This window comes from Eubalaena glacialis, chromosome 14 (assembly GCF_028564815.1).
Source record: "Eubalaena glacialis isolate mEubGla1 chromosome 14, mEubGla1.1.hap2.+ XY, whole genome shotgun sequence".
NCBI lineage: Eukaryota > Metazoa > Chordata > Mammalia > Artiodactyla > Balaenidae > Eubalaena > Eubalaena glacialis.
Window position 1 is genome coordinate 94100341 of NC_083729.1, and position 17040 is coordinate 94117380.

A 17040-nucleotide genomic window follows, 5' to 3' on the forward strand; every position below is an offset into this window, starting at 1 on the left:
GGTGGGGTGGCCAGAAGAGGGACCTAATGGGTGCGAAGGAGGACCTCGCAGGGGGGAGGGGAGGAGCCGCTACCTCGATGGTTACGACACTCCTGCTGCAGTGCAGACCCTTGCGGCCTGGAGCTGCCCAGGGTCTAACCACCTGCCACGTCCACGTCACCCGCTGCTTGGACGCCCGCTATGTGCCAGGTGCCAAGCCCTGAGTATGTGGCTGAGAGGGACAAGTCGGGTTCTGCCCTCAGGGAGCTCCTGGTCCAGGCAGGAGACACAGCCGGATGCTGAGCTGTCACGGGCACACGTCCGCCGACGCTGACAGGGGTCCTTGGGGGCAGAGTCTCAGGTGGGTCGGGATGCGGCTCCTGGGAGCCCAGTCCCCAGGAGGAGTTGCTGTTGATTCGTACCGGCGGCATTCCTGTAGTGCTATAAATCACGGAAGACGCTGCTTTCTGCCTGCCTTCTTTGGGAACCCTTTGCTGAAACAGCTGAAAGGAAGCCCACTAAAGCGGGGAAGGTGGAGGGGTGAGATTCTGCCTCCTGGTGAGCAGAGCTGACCGGCCCCTGGAGAGGAGCCTGCCCTCACTGGGCCCTCGGGCCTCCCGAGCTGACCCACGGCCATGTGCCAGGACAGAGAGGGACCGTCCCAAGCTGCTCCTTAGGGGAGGACCCAGGGGTAGGAGCGGGGGACAGTGGTGCTGGGCTGGGAGCCCCTGGGTGCTCGGGGCGGGGGGGACACGGGAAACCCTGGCTTTAGGGCTCCTGCACTTGGTGAATCTGAAACCGGTCCTGCCTGGAATATTCTCATAACCAGGGGGATAAGAAATACAAAAGAATCCTCCAGCAAGGCTTTTCTTGGCTCACTCTCCGCTCTGCTGTCAGCCCCAGATGGAGGACGTGGCTGCAGTGCGGGCTAATTTATTTATTGATTAAAACGCTTACAAAACCCAGCGTGTACAGCCAGGCTGAACATTCCAGTAAAAGCCTGCCATGGAAATTCAGCACTGCTGGGTGACAAGCGGGCTGTGCAGAGCCTCGCAGAGAGGGGCTGCTCGGAGCCGGCAGGGCCCTGGCTCGCTCCTGTGCCTTTTCTTCTGCAGTTTGGAGCCGGGGCACCGCGGCCCTCAGTGTAGCCAGCAAGCGAATGCAGGAGGAAGGGAAGCTCGCCTCGGGGGGTGGGGGAGGACAGGGGGAGCAGGGCCGTGGGCACAGGGGCAGGTGCCCACCGGGTGGGAGTCAGCCCCCCGAGGCCTCCTTAGGGAAGGACGTGGGTGCAGCCCGGCGCCGGGTGTCCGTCTCCACGTGGACAGCTCAGGGCATCTGGTCCACGTGAGTCAGGAGCCACTCGTCCGTCATCCGGCCCCCCGCCTGCAGGGAGCACCGCAGTCCAGGGGCGAGAGCGGACGCCCGTGGGGAGGCCCCCGGCTCAACCTCGTGCGTGATGCTGCGCCCTGCGGGCCCACTGCCCTGCCACCACCTTCCTGGGAACTTGGAACAAGAGCCCTGGCTCTGCCCCCATCCCCTTGGGGATGCTTGCGGCCTGCTAACCCTGTGTCACTTGAGAATGCAGCGAAGCTGTGTGTGGGGTGCCCGGCTCCCCGAGTTCTCAGTGACCGACAGCTGCTGCCTCGGTCCTTGTGAGATGCCAGCCAGTCTGCTCTGGGCCCTGAGTTTGTCTGAAGGCCACAGACAACTAACCAGTCAGGATGTGTGTGTGCGTGCTGTGAGCACACGCAGCCCTCCCAGCTCTCACAGCCAGGGCCTGGGGCCGGCTGCCCGGGGAGGGGCTACCACGGGGGAGGTCTGGATGCTGCTGTGCCCAGGTGCCTGCTCACCACGTCCAGTCCAGGATGTAACCGTGGAGGAGGGGGTGACTCAGCAGAGGGCTTGATTGAACTGTGTTTGCAGGTGATCCTTGCACATCCTGGGCCCTCCTTCCGGGACACCGTCTGTCCAGGGCGTCCGCCAAAGAGCTGCTAAGCATTTGGGGGCGAACGTGTTGCCCCTTCCAGCTCCCAGCCTCCTGTCCCTGTTCTGAGTCTGTATCTGTTCTGAGTCTGTATCTGCGTCCCGTGAACGCAGAGCTGCACCTGGGAGAGCGCGGTCCTGAGAGAAGAGCCGCGTCCCGTCTGTGGGGATGAGCTCCGTCGTGGTTCGGGGCGGGGCTTTTCTCCTCCAGCTCAGGCTACACTGTCCGTTCCCAGGATCTCTGTGGAGACCCACGGGCTGCTGACACTGAAAATGAGGGACCCCTGCTTTTCATTGAGACGTTCCCGGGACTCAGTCGTGGCAGCTGGGGGCTTGGTTCTCTCCCGAGCGTCCAGGCCGAGCCCCTTGTGCCACATGCGGGACAGGACGGGATGGGGCCCCCACGCCATCGCCAGGCTGTCACCATGTCCCCGTCCCGTGGCTCCGAGTCTCCTCCCTCCCAACCCGGGGTGAGTGGTGCCGGCCAAGGCTTGAAAGACCTGTTACCGCGAGTTCTCCTGCCCTCAGAACATCCGTCGTCTTGTTGGTTCACGCTCTTGATAGTAGCTCTGCCCGGTGCAGTTTAAAGCTGTTCAGGTTGGAATTTAAAATAATTGAAATTAGGTAAAATTCAGTTTCTCGGTTGCACTGGCCGCCTTTCCAGTGCGTGAGAACTGGTGCCACGGTCCCGGAGAGCACGGACTCGGCCCGTCCGCATCACCACTGGACAGCTCTGTCCAGCTCTGCCCTGGACCAGCTTGTTTTAAATCAGGCCCTGCAGGGTCTAGGGTCTGGCCAGCCAGTGGTCAGCTGTCCCCTCCCTGTGCCGTCAGCCCTGGCTGGTGCCATCGGGGGCCTTTGGTGGGGCCGGTTCTCAGAGACCAAGGGCGGCCGGGAGGCGACGGGGAGACCCAGGCAAGGCCGCTGAGGGCCAGGTGGCCTCAGTCCCACCTGCAAGTCAGCAGCGACCGAGAAAAGGAGCGTCAGGGTGTCTGTTAGCTGACTCACCCAGACGCCTGGCCACCTGGGCACTTCCCAGGCCTTGGGTGCTTCTCTTCTGAACGTTACCCGGGTCCCCGCAGTGAAGCTGCGCTGTAGACACTTGTGATGTCCGGGGGTGGGGGGAGCCCCCTTTCTTGGGGAGGAGCTGCAGGCGGGATTAGCCCCGGAGTCGTGGTGTTTTCATTTACCTCTTCTGCAGCCGGTTTTAACCGTCGACTGGTTCTTTCTCTTACGTTCGGGGATTTACCCGGAAGCGGGAGCGTCTTGCTGTGAAATCTCACAAGCGGGTGAGGCGCCCTTTCTGCTCTCAGCCTGCTCCCGGAGCGCTGCTCCCCTGCCTGCGTTTCACCTCCATTTGGGCACCAGGCAGGAGAACACTCGTGAGCCCGTGAATATCGTCATTATTTAAGGAGCACAGAAGTACAGATTTCACTTTGTAACCCACAGAACTGAGGCTTCCTGCCCTGAAACACGAAAAAAACGAGGCAGAGTTCTGTCTGCCAGGCCGCGTGTGTTCTCCTGCCTCCGCCCGATACGAGGGGTTAGAGGAGGGGCCCCGGGGTGCACACAGGGCCGGACTCACCAGAGCCCCGAAGGAGAGGGGGCTGGGCCTGGACTGAGCTGGAGTGGGCGGGGTGGGGGAGAGGGTGGTCTGTGCCGGGAGTGACGGGAAGCCAAGGGGTGAGGGAGGAGGGTCTGGCCCTCAGGAAGCAAACGCCAGCAGAGGTGGCAGGACGAGAGCTCGGGCGGCAGAAGCCGGCAGTGCCACTGGACGGCAGCAGCAGAGCCGCGTGTGGTCCCGCGTGTGCCCCTCACGCAGGCCGGGGCCGCGGGGACTCGGGGGTATGCGCTGGGCACCAGGCAGCACGGTCAGGGCGCCCAGGTCATCGCAGTGCGTTTGTAGCTTGTAAGCCGGAGACTTCGGATGTGTGTTTCTCGACTCTCTGTGTGACCAGCACAACGTCTTTATTCCTCTCTTATGCTGACTTGAGATGGAAAAGTGTCCGCGCCTGGCATCCTGTTCACCAGTAACATTCATGTTTAGTTCCCATTGCTGAGAGATGCCCGTTTGGAAATCGAATATACAGAAGGACCTTGTCACAAACTGCACTTTCCTTTAGCAAGCTGCCCTCATCCTCAAATCCAGTGTAACAGATGCCATCCAGGACCTGCTGTGGCAGCGGCAGCGGTGGCCGGCCGGGGTCGGGGCCGATGCTGCTTCTTCACCCAGTGCCCCCTGTTCTGTGTGGCACTTGGAACAGGTGCGTTTTCACTTTGGTTTGGGCTCCTGCTGAAAGTCGTGGGTGGTTGAGGAGTGACTTGGGACCCGATTAGAGATGCGTCTCTGGAAACTCCCTTCTGACTGGCGGACCCGAGTGGTGTTTGTGTTTTTCTTCTCTGGCTTCACTTTGGAAACAGCTCTAACTTCAGGTGATGAGTAGGTCACGTTGCGGCGAATCCTCCGTCATTCGGTGACCTTGTCCCGTTCTTTACACGTAGCTCTGGTGTTATCTTCTCATTCTCTGCCCACAGCTACACGAGCTTCCATCACCCTAGAGGGAACGCACACCCACTGAGCTGTCACTCTGCATGCCCCTTCCCCGCCCCTGGTACCCACTGTCTACTCTCTGTCTCTGAATTCGGCTTCTCTGGGGACCTCATGTAAGTGGAATCACATAGGATCTGTCCTTTAGCATCTGGCTTCTCTCACTCAGCATAATGTTTGCAACTTTCATCCGTGTTGTAGGCTGTGTCCGGATTTCCTTCTTTTTTAAGGCTAATGCTCCATGTGTTTGTATGCGTTTTGTGTGTCCATCACCCATCGATGGACACCTGGCTGCTCCCGCCTCTGGGCTGTTGTGAATGGTGCTGCACTGAACTTCTTGTGTGGGCATTTGCTTGAATACCTGTTTTCGGTTCTTTGGGGTATATTCCCAGACGTGAATTGCTGGGTTGTGCGGTAATTCTGTGTTTACCTTATTGAGGAGCCGCCAACAGCTCTTGGGTTTTGTTTCCATCTGCACTAAGGTGGGAGCAGGAGAGACGGTGACATGGAGGCCCGTCCGTAGGGTTGAGAAGGGACGGGAGACGGGGGACTCGGCTCAAGCCCACCCGGGAGGTACGTGTGTCCTTGTTCGTTGCCTCCTCCAAGGAGCCAAGCGGGACCTGGAAATAGGCGGGGAACCTCGTCTGCACCAGCATCCTTGACCCTGGCCTGATGTCCGGACCCACCCTCCTCGAGGCGGGGCCAGGCCTTACCCTAAACATCTCGAGGGCAGGGCCGCACCTGTGTTTGTGGTTGATACAGGTGGTCATGTACCGCCAGGGGTGCACCCACAGCGGACTGTCAGACTGCAAGGCGTGTTCATGAGTCGCTGGTCCTCACGTTTGGGTGCTTGCCGTGTGCCGACTGCCCTGTGCCCTCCGTGAGTGGTGCTCCGGGGGGACCTCGAGATAACCTGCAAGACCAGGGTCTCCATCACCACCTTCTGCAAAAGAGGAGACTGAGGCCCAGAGAGGCTCCTGACTTAGCCCAAGGCCACAGGGTTGTGAGTGGACGACCCGGGCTTGGCCGGCGTGGACCTGCCTCTCAAGCTTAACGTGCACAGGAGGGTGAGAAGGAAATATTCTGGAGTTTGCTGGACAGGGAGATCAGTTCTCCTGGCTCAAAGAAGGCACAGCTTTCCCCAGGCAGTGGTGTTTGCCTTAAGCCCTGAACGATGCTGGGGGTCTACCGTAGAGACCGAGGGGCCGCACCCCTGGCACCGGTGGCAGCAGGCGCTGAGGAGAGGGGCTGGCCTTCCCGGCGCTTGTGGGCACGAGCAGGACGGGCTCAGCGGAGCAGAGGGGTCCAAGGAGGGCAGTCCTAGGGGCCTAGGGGTCCTAGAGGACGTCTGGGAGGGGGCTTTGGGGCCTGTGTGAGAGCTGAGGTCTGGATGTTGTTTTGTAGGGCATGGGAGGGACGGGGGGGTTGGCGGGGCAGAGAGGAAGGTGACCAGAAGGAGCCCCAGGACCCTCCTCTCCGAGGTGGCGGGAGAGGGGAGAGGCTGCGGGGAAGACGCCGTGAGCAGCTGGGCCCGTGTGGGTGTGGGGCAGAAGGCGGCCAGCCTGAGCCGTTACCTGAAGGTGGGCTGGGGCAGAGGGGACCTAGGCGTGTAGCCGGGGGGACCAGGAGCTCGGCGGGCCATCTGTGTCATGCAGTCTGTTTAAGAAAGCTAGGCTTGGAATACAGTTTAGAAGAATGTATTTTTTCCTGAAATGGTTAAATTGATACATCCTCAGTTGTCATCTAGAGGCTCAGGATTGCAGTAATGATGTTTGGGTGTAGCCAGGAGTGGTCCCCCCTCCGTGGCCTGTCCCTAGGCCTTGCCTCCCTGCAGGAATGGAGTCCTCTGCTGTAGGAATAAAACTGTTAACTCTTTCACTGTTACCATCCCAGCACCTGAGGAAGAACGTCTGCATCTTAATTTGCATGCGTCTGTCACCCTGCATCACCCTTACGGCTGGGTATAAGTTTGTAAATTTCTTTAGACGCACAATACAAACTTGCTCCTTCATGAATCATTGAGTGACTCTTTTTAAAGGGAATACTCTTCACCAGCCGGTTCTTACTCTGTAAATTCCTTCACCGTTTTGGTTTTGTTTAACATGGGCTTTAACTGTACTGGCCTCAACTTCTGTCAGTGAGCAGGGGACTTGGACCACCAGTAAGCGTGCTCAACGGGCCCGTCCCCGACCCGAGCCGGCAGGGCAGGACGCTCCCAGAGCCGCCCTGTGACTGTTAGTCTTTGTGAAGCCCTTGGCCATAGCCCCACCGGCGCTCATCCCAGGCCGTGCGTCCAGTGGGGCAGCACCAGCCACGTGCAGAGAGCGGCTGCCGGGCTGGACGGTGACAGCACAGCGTGGCCTCAGCAGAAGGCTCCCGCGGATGCAGTGCCCGGGCCGAGTGAGGGCAGGCCGCAGCTTCTGCTGTGTTGCTGGTGAGTGGTTGTGTCTCATGATCTGCCCTTCGGGGCCTCCTTGTCAAGCGCGAGCCCCACCGTGTTTCCAAGCACGGCCAGCATCGCCACGACAAGCAGGGCCGCCCAGGGGGAAAGTCCAGCCCCTGTCTTGGGTCTCCCGTCAGGTCTCGCCCATCCCTGGGGCCCTTTCTTCATCCCTGCCTGGCTCTTGTGGGACAAGAAGGCCGGTCCTTCTTCTGCACTCGTCGTGCTGGAGAACGGGGAGCTTTTGAGATGTGTTTGAAGGTTTTTGGTCTGCGATTAGATTTCATGCGAATGTATCAGAGTTTTTCCGTCCAAATTGCAAAGGTTTCTGGTATTTAGGGACTTGGAGCTTTCAAAGGAGAGAGAGGGCCGGGTGGCTAAGTCGAGTTCCGCGCCAGCTCCCTGACCCTGAGGGCCTGCTGGGGGTCGTGCGGGCTCCCTTCCAGCAGCCAGTCTGCTCTCGGCTCTGCGGGGCCCGGACGCGGGAATGATGACGGACGGAGGAGGGTGAGGCTCACCCCTTCCTGGCTGACGCTGGGAGATGGCCGCAAGCTGCTGGGGGGCTCAGTGCGGTGGGGTCCCTCCTCCAGACGCTGGCCCCCTGCCCAGCACAGGAGAGTCAGCGGGTAGGCATGTCACTGTGCCCATCACTGCCCAGGTGGCCTTTGCACAGTCTGTGACGTGAAGAGAGCTTGTTTCGCATCATAGGAATTCCGTCTGCTTTTTAAAAAGATAGACTTTACTTTTCGACAGCAGAATTGAGAGGAAGGTACAGAGTCCCCAAACGCCCCCTGCCCCACCTGCACTATCGACCTACCGCCACCCCCGGCGGGACATCTCTTACGAGTGATGAACCTACCTCTGTATCACCCAGAGTCCATAGTCTACGCTACGGTTCACTCCCGGTGTTGTAGGATCTGTGGGTTTTGACAAACGTGTAAGGACCCTTGTCTACTGTTAGTGTGTCACACAGAATAGTTTCCTGCCCTGGAAATCCCCTGTGCTCCCCAGTTCATCCTCCTTCCCCCCAGCCCCTGGCCACCACCAGTCTTTACTGTCTCCACAGCTTTGCCCTTTTCCAGAATGTCACGTAGTTGGAATGACACAGTCTGTAGCCTTTTCAGACTGGCTTCTTTCACTTAATAACATGCATTAAAGTTCCTCCATGTGTTTTCAGGGCTCGAGGGCTCACTTGTTTCAGGCACTGAGTGTCACTCTGTTGTCCGAATGCTCCTCAGTTTGCTCACCCATCCCCTACTGAACGTGCTTCCACGCTTGGCGATTAAGAATAAGGCTGCTGTAGACATCCGTGTGCAGCTTTCTGTGCGGACTTCGTTTTCCTCCTCCGTTTTCATGGCCTTGGGCTCGTGAGATCACAGCTGCACCACCTGCTTGGATGAGTTTCTTGGCACGGTGGGCTCCTGGCGGCGGTTCTCGGTCAGAGCTGACAGAGGTTCCGTGGAGGGTCTGGCCCTTGGTCACCTGGCTTCACTGTGACTGCCCCCCAGCCCTGGGAGTTAACTCGGGGGGAGAAAGGGCAGAGGGAGGAGACCCAGGGCCGCCCCAGTCCTGGGCGGTGTCCCCCGCCCTCCAGCCCCCAGCTCCGGCTCACTGGGCCAGAGGGCGCTGTGGCACATGGCCCAGTCTCAGGGGGGACTGAGTTCTGCCAGGTTTCCTGCTCTGCTCCGATGCCCCTTGCAAGGTGCGGGGCTTTCTGTGAATTGCTGTCCCTGGGAAGAGAGAGCCGACCCGTGTTTAAATGACTTCAGATACATAATATTAGCTCCCTTTATTTTTAGATCACGGTATTAAAATAAGCGGGGTGCCTGCCTTTCGAGAGAAATGTTTCGCTGGTCGTAACTCTGCTTGTGCCTTCGTGGTGGCCTGGCGCTGGCCGGGGGCGAGCCCTAGGACTTGAGGAGCCCCCATCTGTCTGGGGCTCAGATTCTCGAGGGCCACAGAGCTGCAGTGCAGCTCAGAGGAGAGATGAACCTGGGCAGCTTGGCGCCTTCACTGCCGAAGCTGCAGCGAAAACGGGAGGGAGGCTGCATCTGAGGGCCGCAGACCCTTCACCGTGAGGTTCCCCCCGTCTTCCCTCTCCTTCTGCTTCACTAAACCACGAGGAGGCTGGATTTCAGATGCTAAAAGGCCCCCAAAGCGGAAAACCCATTCCAGTGATACTGAGAGGGAGAGTGGAAATCCTTGCGTGATCTCACGTGAAGCGAAAGCTAAGCGTTTGGCAGATTCCGAGACTGAGGTTGTGCAGCAGCACGGCCCCTGGGAGACGGAAGCGCTGAGCCCCTTCCGCAGCGCCTGCACGTGCTCGTGTGGCGGGAGATGAGGGGCACCGTGTGAGCGGCGAACCAGGGCGGCTCCCGAGCACGCATCTGTCCAAGCGATTACGTCCTAGTGCCTCTGACCTCTGTATGTTGGAATCTGTGGGATAAAGGCTGTCGTGTGGGGTGTACAGGTTCAAACTCAGGCTGAAGAGGACCAGATTCTGGAGGGAACCATGAGGACGCTGACCCTTGGCTGGTGAGATTGGGGCCCCCTTGGTGGCAGAAGGGGTCCATTTGCCCTGCGTTTAGGAGTCAGGACTCTCCCTGACCACAGTGATGGGTGTGTCACCCTGGAGGCCGCAGCATGAGCAGCTTCCGTGTTAAATCTTCAGGGAGCTCCTGCTTTGAGCCCGGCTGGGGACCAGGTCCCTGGGGTGGGCGAGGACTGTGTGCTCACTTGGATTTCAGTTGGCCTCCCCTCCTGGGCAGCCAGAAGGAGGGGAAAGCAGCCCCCGGCTGATGGCTCGGAGTTCCAGGCAGTCGGATCGCCCGACACAACCTCTCCACCCAACAGAAGTAAGTAGCGCAGCCCCAGCGTGGCTCCTTTAAAATGAGCAGTTTTGCACCATCCGAGTGACCGTGGCCGAGGTTTACACTGTGTGAGGCCGTCAGCCCCGGGACCAGCCTCTGATGTCGTCTTGCGTCAGTCTGACGGCTCTGCCCTGGTCCCCACCTGGGCCCGGAGGTCGAGCAGTTTCTGCTGCATCCCCTGCTCCACCCGGCAAGCCTCTGCCCGTCTTCCCAAGTCTAGACTGTCCGCGCTCTGCGCGGCCCCCTTGAGCCCTCCAGCTCTGCCCGTCTGCCCCCTTGGAACCTCCGACTCGGTCCTGGCTTCACTAAGACGGCGCGCGCTGCCTTGCGTGGGGTTTGGCGAGGATGGGAAGGACGTGAGCCCCGGGGCACGTTTGGGGTGAGGGTGACTGTTGTCCTGACATCATTGGTCCTGCCCAGCCTGCCCGCATGGCTGTCTCTGGGGAGGTTGGCGGGGGGTACCAAGAGGAGAGGTCCTTCCCCCTCCCTGGAGAGCAAGGCCCAGGCTCTGGCTCTTTCCTCAGCCCCCGGAGGGCCAGGGGACCACAGGGAGCACAGGGCTCTCCCCTGCTGAGAACAGCCGGTCCGCTCTCCCTCCTCGGCCGAATCACAGCTTCCCGGCCTTTCCTAATCGGAGGCCAGTTTCCATGGTAAAGAGGAGGTTCTTCTCCTGTGGGATCCACACCTGTCGTCCAGGGGCAGCGAGGCCCCCCCCAGCCTGATCTGAACGTCCCAGCCCTCTGCTCCGAGGCCACCAGGACTGGTGTGGATTCTCGCTCTTCTTTACGCAGCGCTCGGAGCGTCGTCGATGTAAAATCCCCGTGAAATGTCCACCCAGAGGCAGATGCTTCAGGTGGGTGAGCCGCGTCCTGCCTGCAAACGAACCGTTTCTGGAGGAAAATCAAGCTCCCGGGGCTGGGGCTCTGCCGGGCTTGTGTGACCAGTGGCCGTGGGCTGTGGGGTGAGACCTCGACTCAGATCCCTGCCCTGCTCCATCATCTGTGTGCTCCTGTACAACTTCCTTAACCTTTCTGAGCCACAAACCTGTAAAATGAGGATAATGTTGCATCTTGCAGGGTTTTAACCAGGACCAGACGTATGTAAAGCATCAAAGGTTGTTCACAGGCGCTCAGAACAAGGCTGTGGGTAACGACCAGCTACAGTGAGGGGAGGCGTGGTCACTCCTGACGAGCATTAGTCACAGAAACGTGGTCGTGAAGGGGGCCAGGAACACGTCCGTCAAGGACTCTGCTGCTCTGTGCAACCTCCGAGGTTATGCGGGCAGTAAAGGAGCAAACCTCACATCCTCCGAGTCACTTTTAATTAGACTGTTCTCATCAAAACGCCATTCCTTCACTCTCTTGCCACTTAATTTAGTAAATTGGTGGAGCAAATGTGGCATGCAAATTGCCTCTCCCTCTAGAACATTCCTCACTGCCAAAGCCACCATGGATTAGAAGCATTTGAAGTGGAAATGAGTTGAGTCAGGGCAGATAGTTGTTGAATCTTGATTATCTGCTTATAGTATTTTAAAAATTAAATTATGCTTTGTTTCCACTTAACGAAGGAAAGTGTGTTGGTGGCGTTTTAACTAAAATAGAAATTTAACAAACACTCTGCAGTGACTGGATGGATTACAGGAGGTGAGACCAATCAATAGAGGATGAAATTTTGCCAACTTAGGAATCCTGTCTGGATAAACCCTCTTGTGGCAGCAGAGACCTGGTAAATATGAATGAATGTGTAGCAGTGTCAGCCTGGTCCCTGCTGTGCAGCTCGAGGGAAGGCAGATTTCCGGAGAGGAGAAGGGTGAGGGTCTACTTCTGACTTCCCGGACGAACGTGCAAGATGTGGAAGGAGGGGCTCGTTCACATCTGACACCAGAGACCAGCAACGAAAAAAACAAAATTCTGACCAGACTTCAGTGGGTTCCCACCCGCTTACCCAGCCTGGCGTGGCCAGGACTTGAGGCCTCTGTGACATAGAGCTGGGATCACTTCCTGCAGATCTGAGCTCAGAAGATCATCAGTCCTAATCATTCAGAACCAAGGCAAATACCACATTTCAAGGAGTGGATGGTTTTTTAAAGAATCACCTTGACAACTGGAAGGCACAGCAAGGAAAGAGGAGGGGAGGGGGAGAAGGAAAGGACAGCACAGGGTGGGGGACAGATGAATACCTGGCATGGCTTCTAACAGCCTGGAACCCCCAAGCAAGTTAGCCCACCGAGCCCGAGGACAGCCAGGCCTGTGAAACGCTTCCTGGAGCAGCCTGGCAGGAAAGTTTGGCGGGAGCCCAGGGCACTGGGCTAAGAGGCACTGTGCCCCCGCCTTGTCAGTCTTAAGCAAGCGTGGATTTCTAAATAAGGCTGTGAATAATTTCACAGTTGGGGCCTGTGCCGTACAATAGTGTGTGCTGATTTTTGAGAGCTACTGCAAGAATGGATTTGCTGAATGAATAAATCTGCAGTAACCTCCAGTCAGATGTGAAAGGACAGTCCAGCGCAGAAATAACCTTTGAAAAGGTGCATCAACCGAGCACAAAGGGTGCCTGGGAGAGTGATTTCCGGTTCATTAAGGACTGGACCATCAGCTGGATTTTGGTTTTTCAGCAGATAAGAATTCAAATGAGGACCCTCTCCACCTCGGCTGTCAGGTTTCTGGGGTCTGCATGCTCACCACGTTAGGATCTGGGCAGACAGCTTTATTGCCATCAATTAAAATTCCATGCTCAGGCCTTGTAATGTTAAGATGAGGCCAAGAGGTGGCTTTTCCCTGGCTAGATTGGGATTTAATGAGTAGGCAGACATCATAAAAAAGCGAAGTGTGGGTTGCGGGCACGGCTGTCAGAGCCGCAGAGGGATCTCTTGTACTGTGTGTGTGTCTGTATCGTCCTGCCCCCGGGGTGGTTTCATTGAAACGTTACAGCAGAGATGGGAGGGAACTTTTAGCTGTTTTGCTGCTTCTGGTCTGCCAGCCGTGCTGGGCTCCCAGCACGCGCTCCGGGGAGAGGCCTAGGCTTCCCTGGAGGATGTGTTGGAAGGAAAGGCGGGGCCTGTATTTCTGAAGGGGAAGGAGGGCCAGAGGCCCATCAGGACCCTCCGGGTCATCAGGTCCTGGTCTGCAGGTCGTCAGGTGTTCAGTCAGGGCTGACCCAGGTGCAGGTACCTGTAAGCTAGGTGACACAGGGGAGGATGCCCTGAAGAAGAGGCTGGGAGACTCCAGCTATGGGCTCTGTGTGTGCTCCACGAATGGGGACGTGGGAAAAAAAAAAGCCACACAGGCACACACATGGGCACACGTAGGACATGTCATCCCAAGGAGAGTTCAGTGAGATGTAAAATAATTAGCAACCCACGTGCATTCTCTGCTAGGAATCTGTGGCCCCTCACCCCCCAGGAAGAATATACGTGGTGGTAGCGGGGGATAAACTTAAAGCCCCCAACATAGCAGCATCCAGTGTGACCCGACCCGGATGTGGTTCTGCCCCAGGGCCAGTGCCCTGGACGCCCGTGGGGTTTGCATGCGGGTCTGACCGGGAGCTACCCAGCAGCAGCCAGAGGGAGTGCGGGGCACGAGGATGCCTGCACCTGCCCTCCTGCAGCGGCGGGAAAGTCCGGAGGAGAGATGGGCCTAGAGACACTGGCCTAAACCACAGACCTGGTTTACATGTGTCAACAGTTGTTGTCAGGGTAGGTCTCCAAAGCGCTCAGAGTGCTAACCTTTCAGTTTTTAAGTTTATATGTTATCTTTTTAAGCGGTTTTTAGTATAGTCACAAAGTCGTGCAACCAGCACCACTAATCCCACTAACCACTGTACATTTTCGTCATGCCAGAAAGAAACCCCACTCCCAGTAGCCGTCACTCCCTCTCTGCCTGTCCCCCAGCCCCTGGGACCACTCAGCTGCCTTCTGTCTCTATGGATTTGCCCATTCTTAACATTTCATGTAAATGGAACCAGACAGTATGTGGCCTTTTGTGTCTGACTTCTTTCACTTGGCCTAGTATTTTCAGAGTTCGTCTTGCTTTCGCATGTGTCAGCACCCCCTTCTTTTGAGGGCCGAGTCATAATGTGTCACGTGGAGATGCTCACCAGTTCATGCTGATGCTCGTCAGCCGGTGGACATTCGGGCTGCTCTCATTGGACCGTTGTGGCGAGTCCTGCTGTGCATATTCCTGTCCAAGTCGCGTGTGGACGAACGTCCTCACTGATCTAGGAGCGGAATTGCTGGAGTGTGTGGTAACTGTTGAGTCTTTTGAGGAACTGCCGGACGGTTGTTCAAAGTGGCCAAACCATTTTTCATTCCCACCTGCAAAGTACAAGGGTTCCAGTTTCTCCACCTTTGTGCCAGTGGTCACTATGGTCTCTTTATGGTCATAGCCCTCCTTGTGGGTGTGAAGTGGTTTGGGTTTATCTTTTAGATTTTAAAATAATAATGAAGGGAGACTTCCCTGGTGGCACAGTGGTTAAGAACCTGCCTGCCAATGCAGGGGACAAGTGTTCGATCCCTGGTCTGGGAAGATCCCACATGCCGTGGAGCAACTAAGCCCATGCGCCACAACTACTGAGCCTGCGCTCTAGAGCCCACGAGCCACAACTACTGAAGCCCATGCTCCGCAACAAGAGAAGCCACCACAATGAGAAGGCCACGCATCGCAACGAAGAGTAGCCCCCGCTCGCCACTAGTGAAAAGCCCACGCGCAGCAACAAAGACCCAGCGCAGCCAAAAATAAATAAATAAAATAAATCTATTTTAAAAAAGAAATTAAAATAAAGTAATGATGAAGGTTAAAGCCACCATGTACCTTGGAAGGAAAACCACGTTGATGATCTGTGAACTAGTATGTAAAGTGCCAGTAAGTTCTTTAAAGGTCATATTTTAAGAAGGCAAAGCTGACCCTTTATTCTGAGTGACTTGCTCGAAGCTGTGGATGCGTTCTAGTGGTAAAGGAGATGCTGAGGACAGGATGGGTGTCCAGACGCCCGAATCTACTTCTGATTCCACAGCATCGTTCTTCCCCACCGTGCAGCGAGTTTGAACTCCACGTGGTTCTGTGAGCACGTGTGTTGACACGTCTTCTCCTGGAAGCAGCAGGAGAGATGTCACCGCCCCAGATCCTCTCTGTCCCCATTTCTAAGTAATGTAATGGTTAATATAGGAAGGTGCAATCACTGAACCTGGCAAGGAAAGTCTGTCCTGGGACAGGCCTTGGCTTGCATTTAGAGACGTTTTAAACTGTGTGTGTGGTTTGGTTTTGTTTTTCCCGGAGGCTGACAGAGGGTGTGATGACTCTCACTAGGCCCTGGAGGTCAGTGCAGGGGCTGCTGGCCACACTTCCTCGCTGTGCTCGGAAGCAGCGCTTGGTCTCATTTTCCGTACAGATCAGCGCCTCACTCCATCCCCCCAGCTGGCACCGCCGAAGTCAGGGTGGGTCGGTGCACACAGAGCAAGCCAAGGAATCATAGCATCTCCGGTTTGAGGTGGATCTCAGGGACCCCCTACCCTGTTCACTTCCTGGGATTCCCCTCCCCCACCCCCAGCGGCTCAGCCTCCTTTACAGCAGTCCCCAGAGCGCCGTTTCCTGTCTGCTTGGGTCCCAGACACCTGTGGAACTCGCCACCTCCAGGCAGCCCATTCCCTCCTCAGCTCTGTCGGCTGGAAGATTCTCTTCTATACGGACTCCCAGTCTGCTGCCCGGGAACACCCGCCTGTGGCGCACGCGTGTCCCAGTGTCCACGTGGTGGCACTTTAATGAAAACAATTAAAAACAGCCATTACCCCACCCCCTGACCTAGTGTCCAGGCCAGGCGGCCGCCCTGCTCCGCCCATAGCCCCAGGCCTGCAGCTGTGTGTCGGGCCTGCATTTCCCACGGCCGCCCCTCCTGATCCCACCATGAACCTCCTGGCCTTCATTCCAAACCACTCCTGGCGAAAAGCTCCGAGGGTTGAAACGTGTGTGGTGCTTAGGTTAGCGATGCAAGTCTTCATCTTGTAGCAGCATTTTTGTTGTGAGACACGTGGTGCACGAGAGCCTGCTCCCGTGTGCACACTTTACAGACTGACAGCGGGACAGGCTAGGGTGTGTCTGCACAGCCGGAGCTGCAGGACCGGAGGCCCTGCCGTCCTTCCTTCGTTTCCTTTGGGTGCAGCCACTCAAGGACTCGGACGTGTCTCTACAGGGTCTGGTTGGTTGACTGGACGTTCTGTACTCAGAATCGCGGCGGATTTCTCCGTGACCTGCTCCTGCTCGGCAAGGACTCGCCGTGTCCTCACGTCAGGCGTCCAGCGTTTCCACTGGAGAGCGTCCGTGATCGACGTGTTACACGTCGTCCTCCTTACAGCCCTTGGGCATTCAGTGTCCCCGAGGCAGTGTGTTCTTGCTTGTGACTCCCTGGGCTGAGCTCTTGGGCCTGCCTGCGGGGCTGTGGGCACCACTTTCTCTCCCACCAGCCGTGGAGACAGATGCTTGTTTTTACACCCTTGCCAACACTTGCTATTGTCAGACTTTTCAATGTTTGCCAACTTGGTGGGTTGAAATGGCATGTTGTGTGCCTTAATTTGCAAATGTCTGATGACCAGTGACCAGTGCTGCTGAGAACTCTTCATGCACTTATGCACCATTCGTGTTTGTCTTTTATTCAATGCCTGTTGGAATTACCTGTCTTTTCTTTGAAGATAGGTAGACAGCATTCATCTAGTGTTTACTGCCACTGTTCTTAGCAGTTTTGGATACATTAACTGTTTTAATCCTTCCCAATGAAGTAGTTTCTATTACAGTGGTGCCTGCTTCATAGGTGAGGAAACTGAGGGGCAGGTGGAACGTCTCACCCGACCCCAGCAGGTGAGAGCAGGGCAGGGACGGCTCCTGGCACTCTAACCGCTGACTCATTTATATATTCTGGGGGCTAATACTTGCTTCTGAAATGTGTTGTAAATATCTTCTCCCACCTTGTGGATTGTCTTTTTCCTTTCTTTTTAGGGTCCTGTGATGAAGAGAAATTTTCTTAGTTTCAGTTTTGTTGAACACATTTTATGGTCAGTGTTTTGTGTTTTATTTTAAAAGTCTTTTCCCACCTTAGATCCTTAGATTAGCTACGAAAACTTTCATAGTTTTGCTTTTCACGTTTAAGACTATAATTCAGCTGGAAATAATTTCGTATATGGTATGAGGTAGAGGACCATTTTTTTCCCATGTAGATAATCCGATTTTGCCAACACC

The 17040-nt window shown here is 56.7% G+C and overlaps 1 protein-coding gene across 1 annotated transcript in view; it reads left to right on the top strand.

Annotated features, from left to right (window-relative positions):
* The window catches only part of SH3RF3 (SH3 domain containing ring finger 3), a 218669-nt gene that overhangs the window by 67369 nt on the left and 134260 nt on the right, over window positions 1–17040 (top strand). The window contains exons 2-3 of the mRNA XM_061210569.1: window positions 7893–7906; window positions 15121–15129. Coding sequence (XP_061066552.1) covers window positions 7893–7906; window positions 15121–15129 — 23 coding nt within the window. The remainder of the gene's footprint in view (window positions 1–7892; window positions 7907–15120; window positions 15130–17040) is intronic.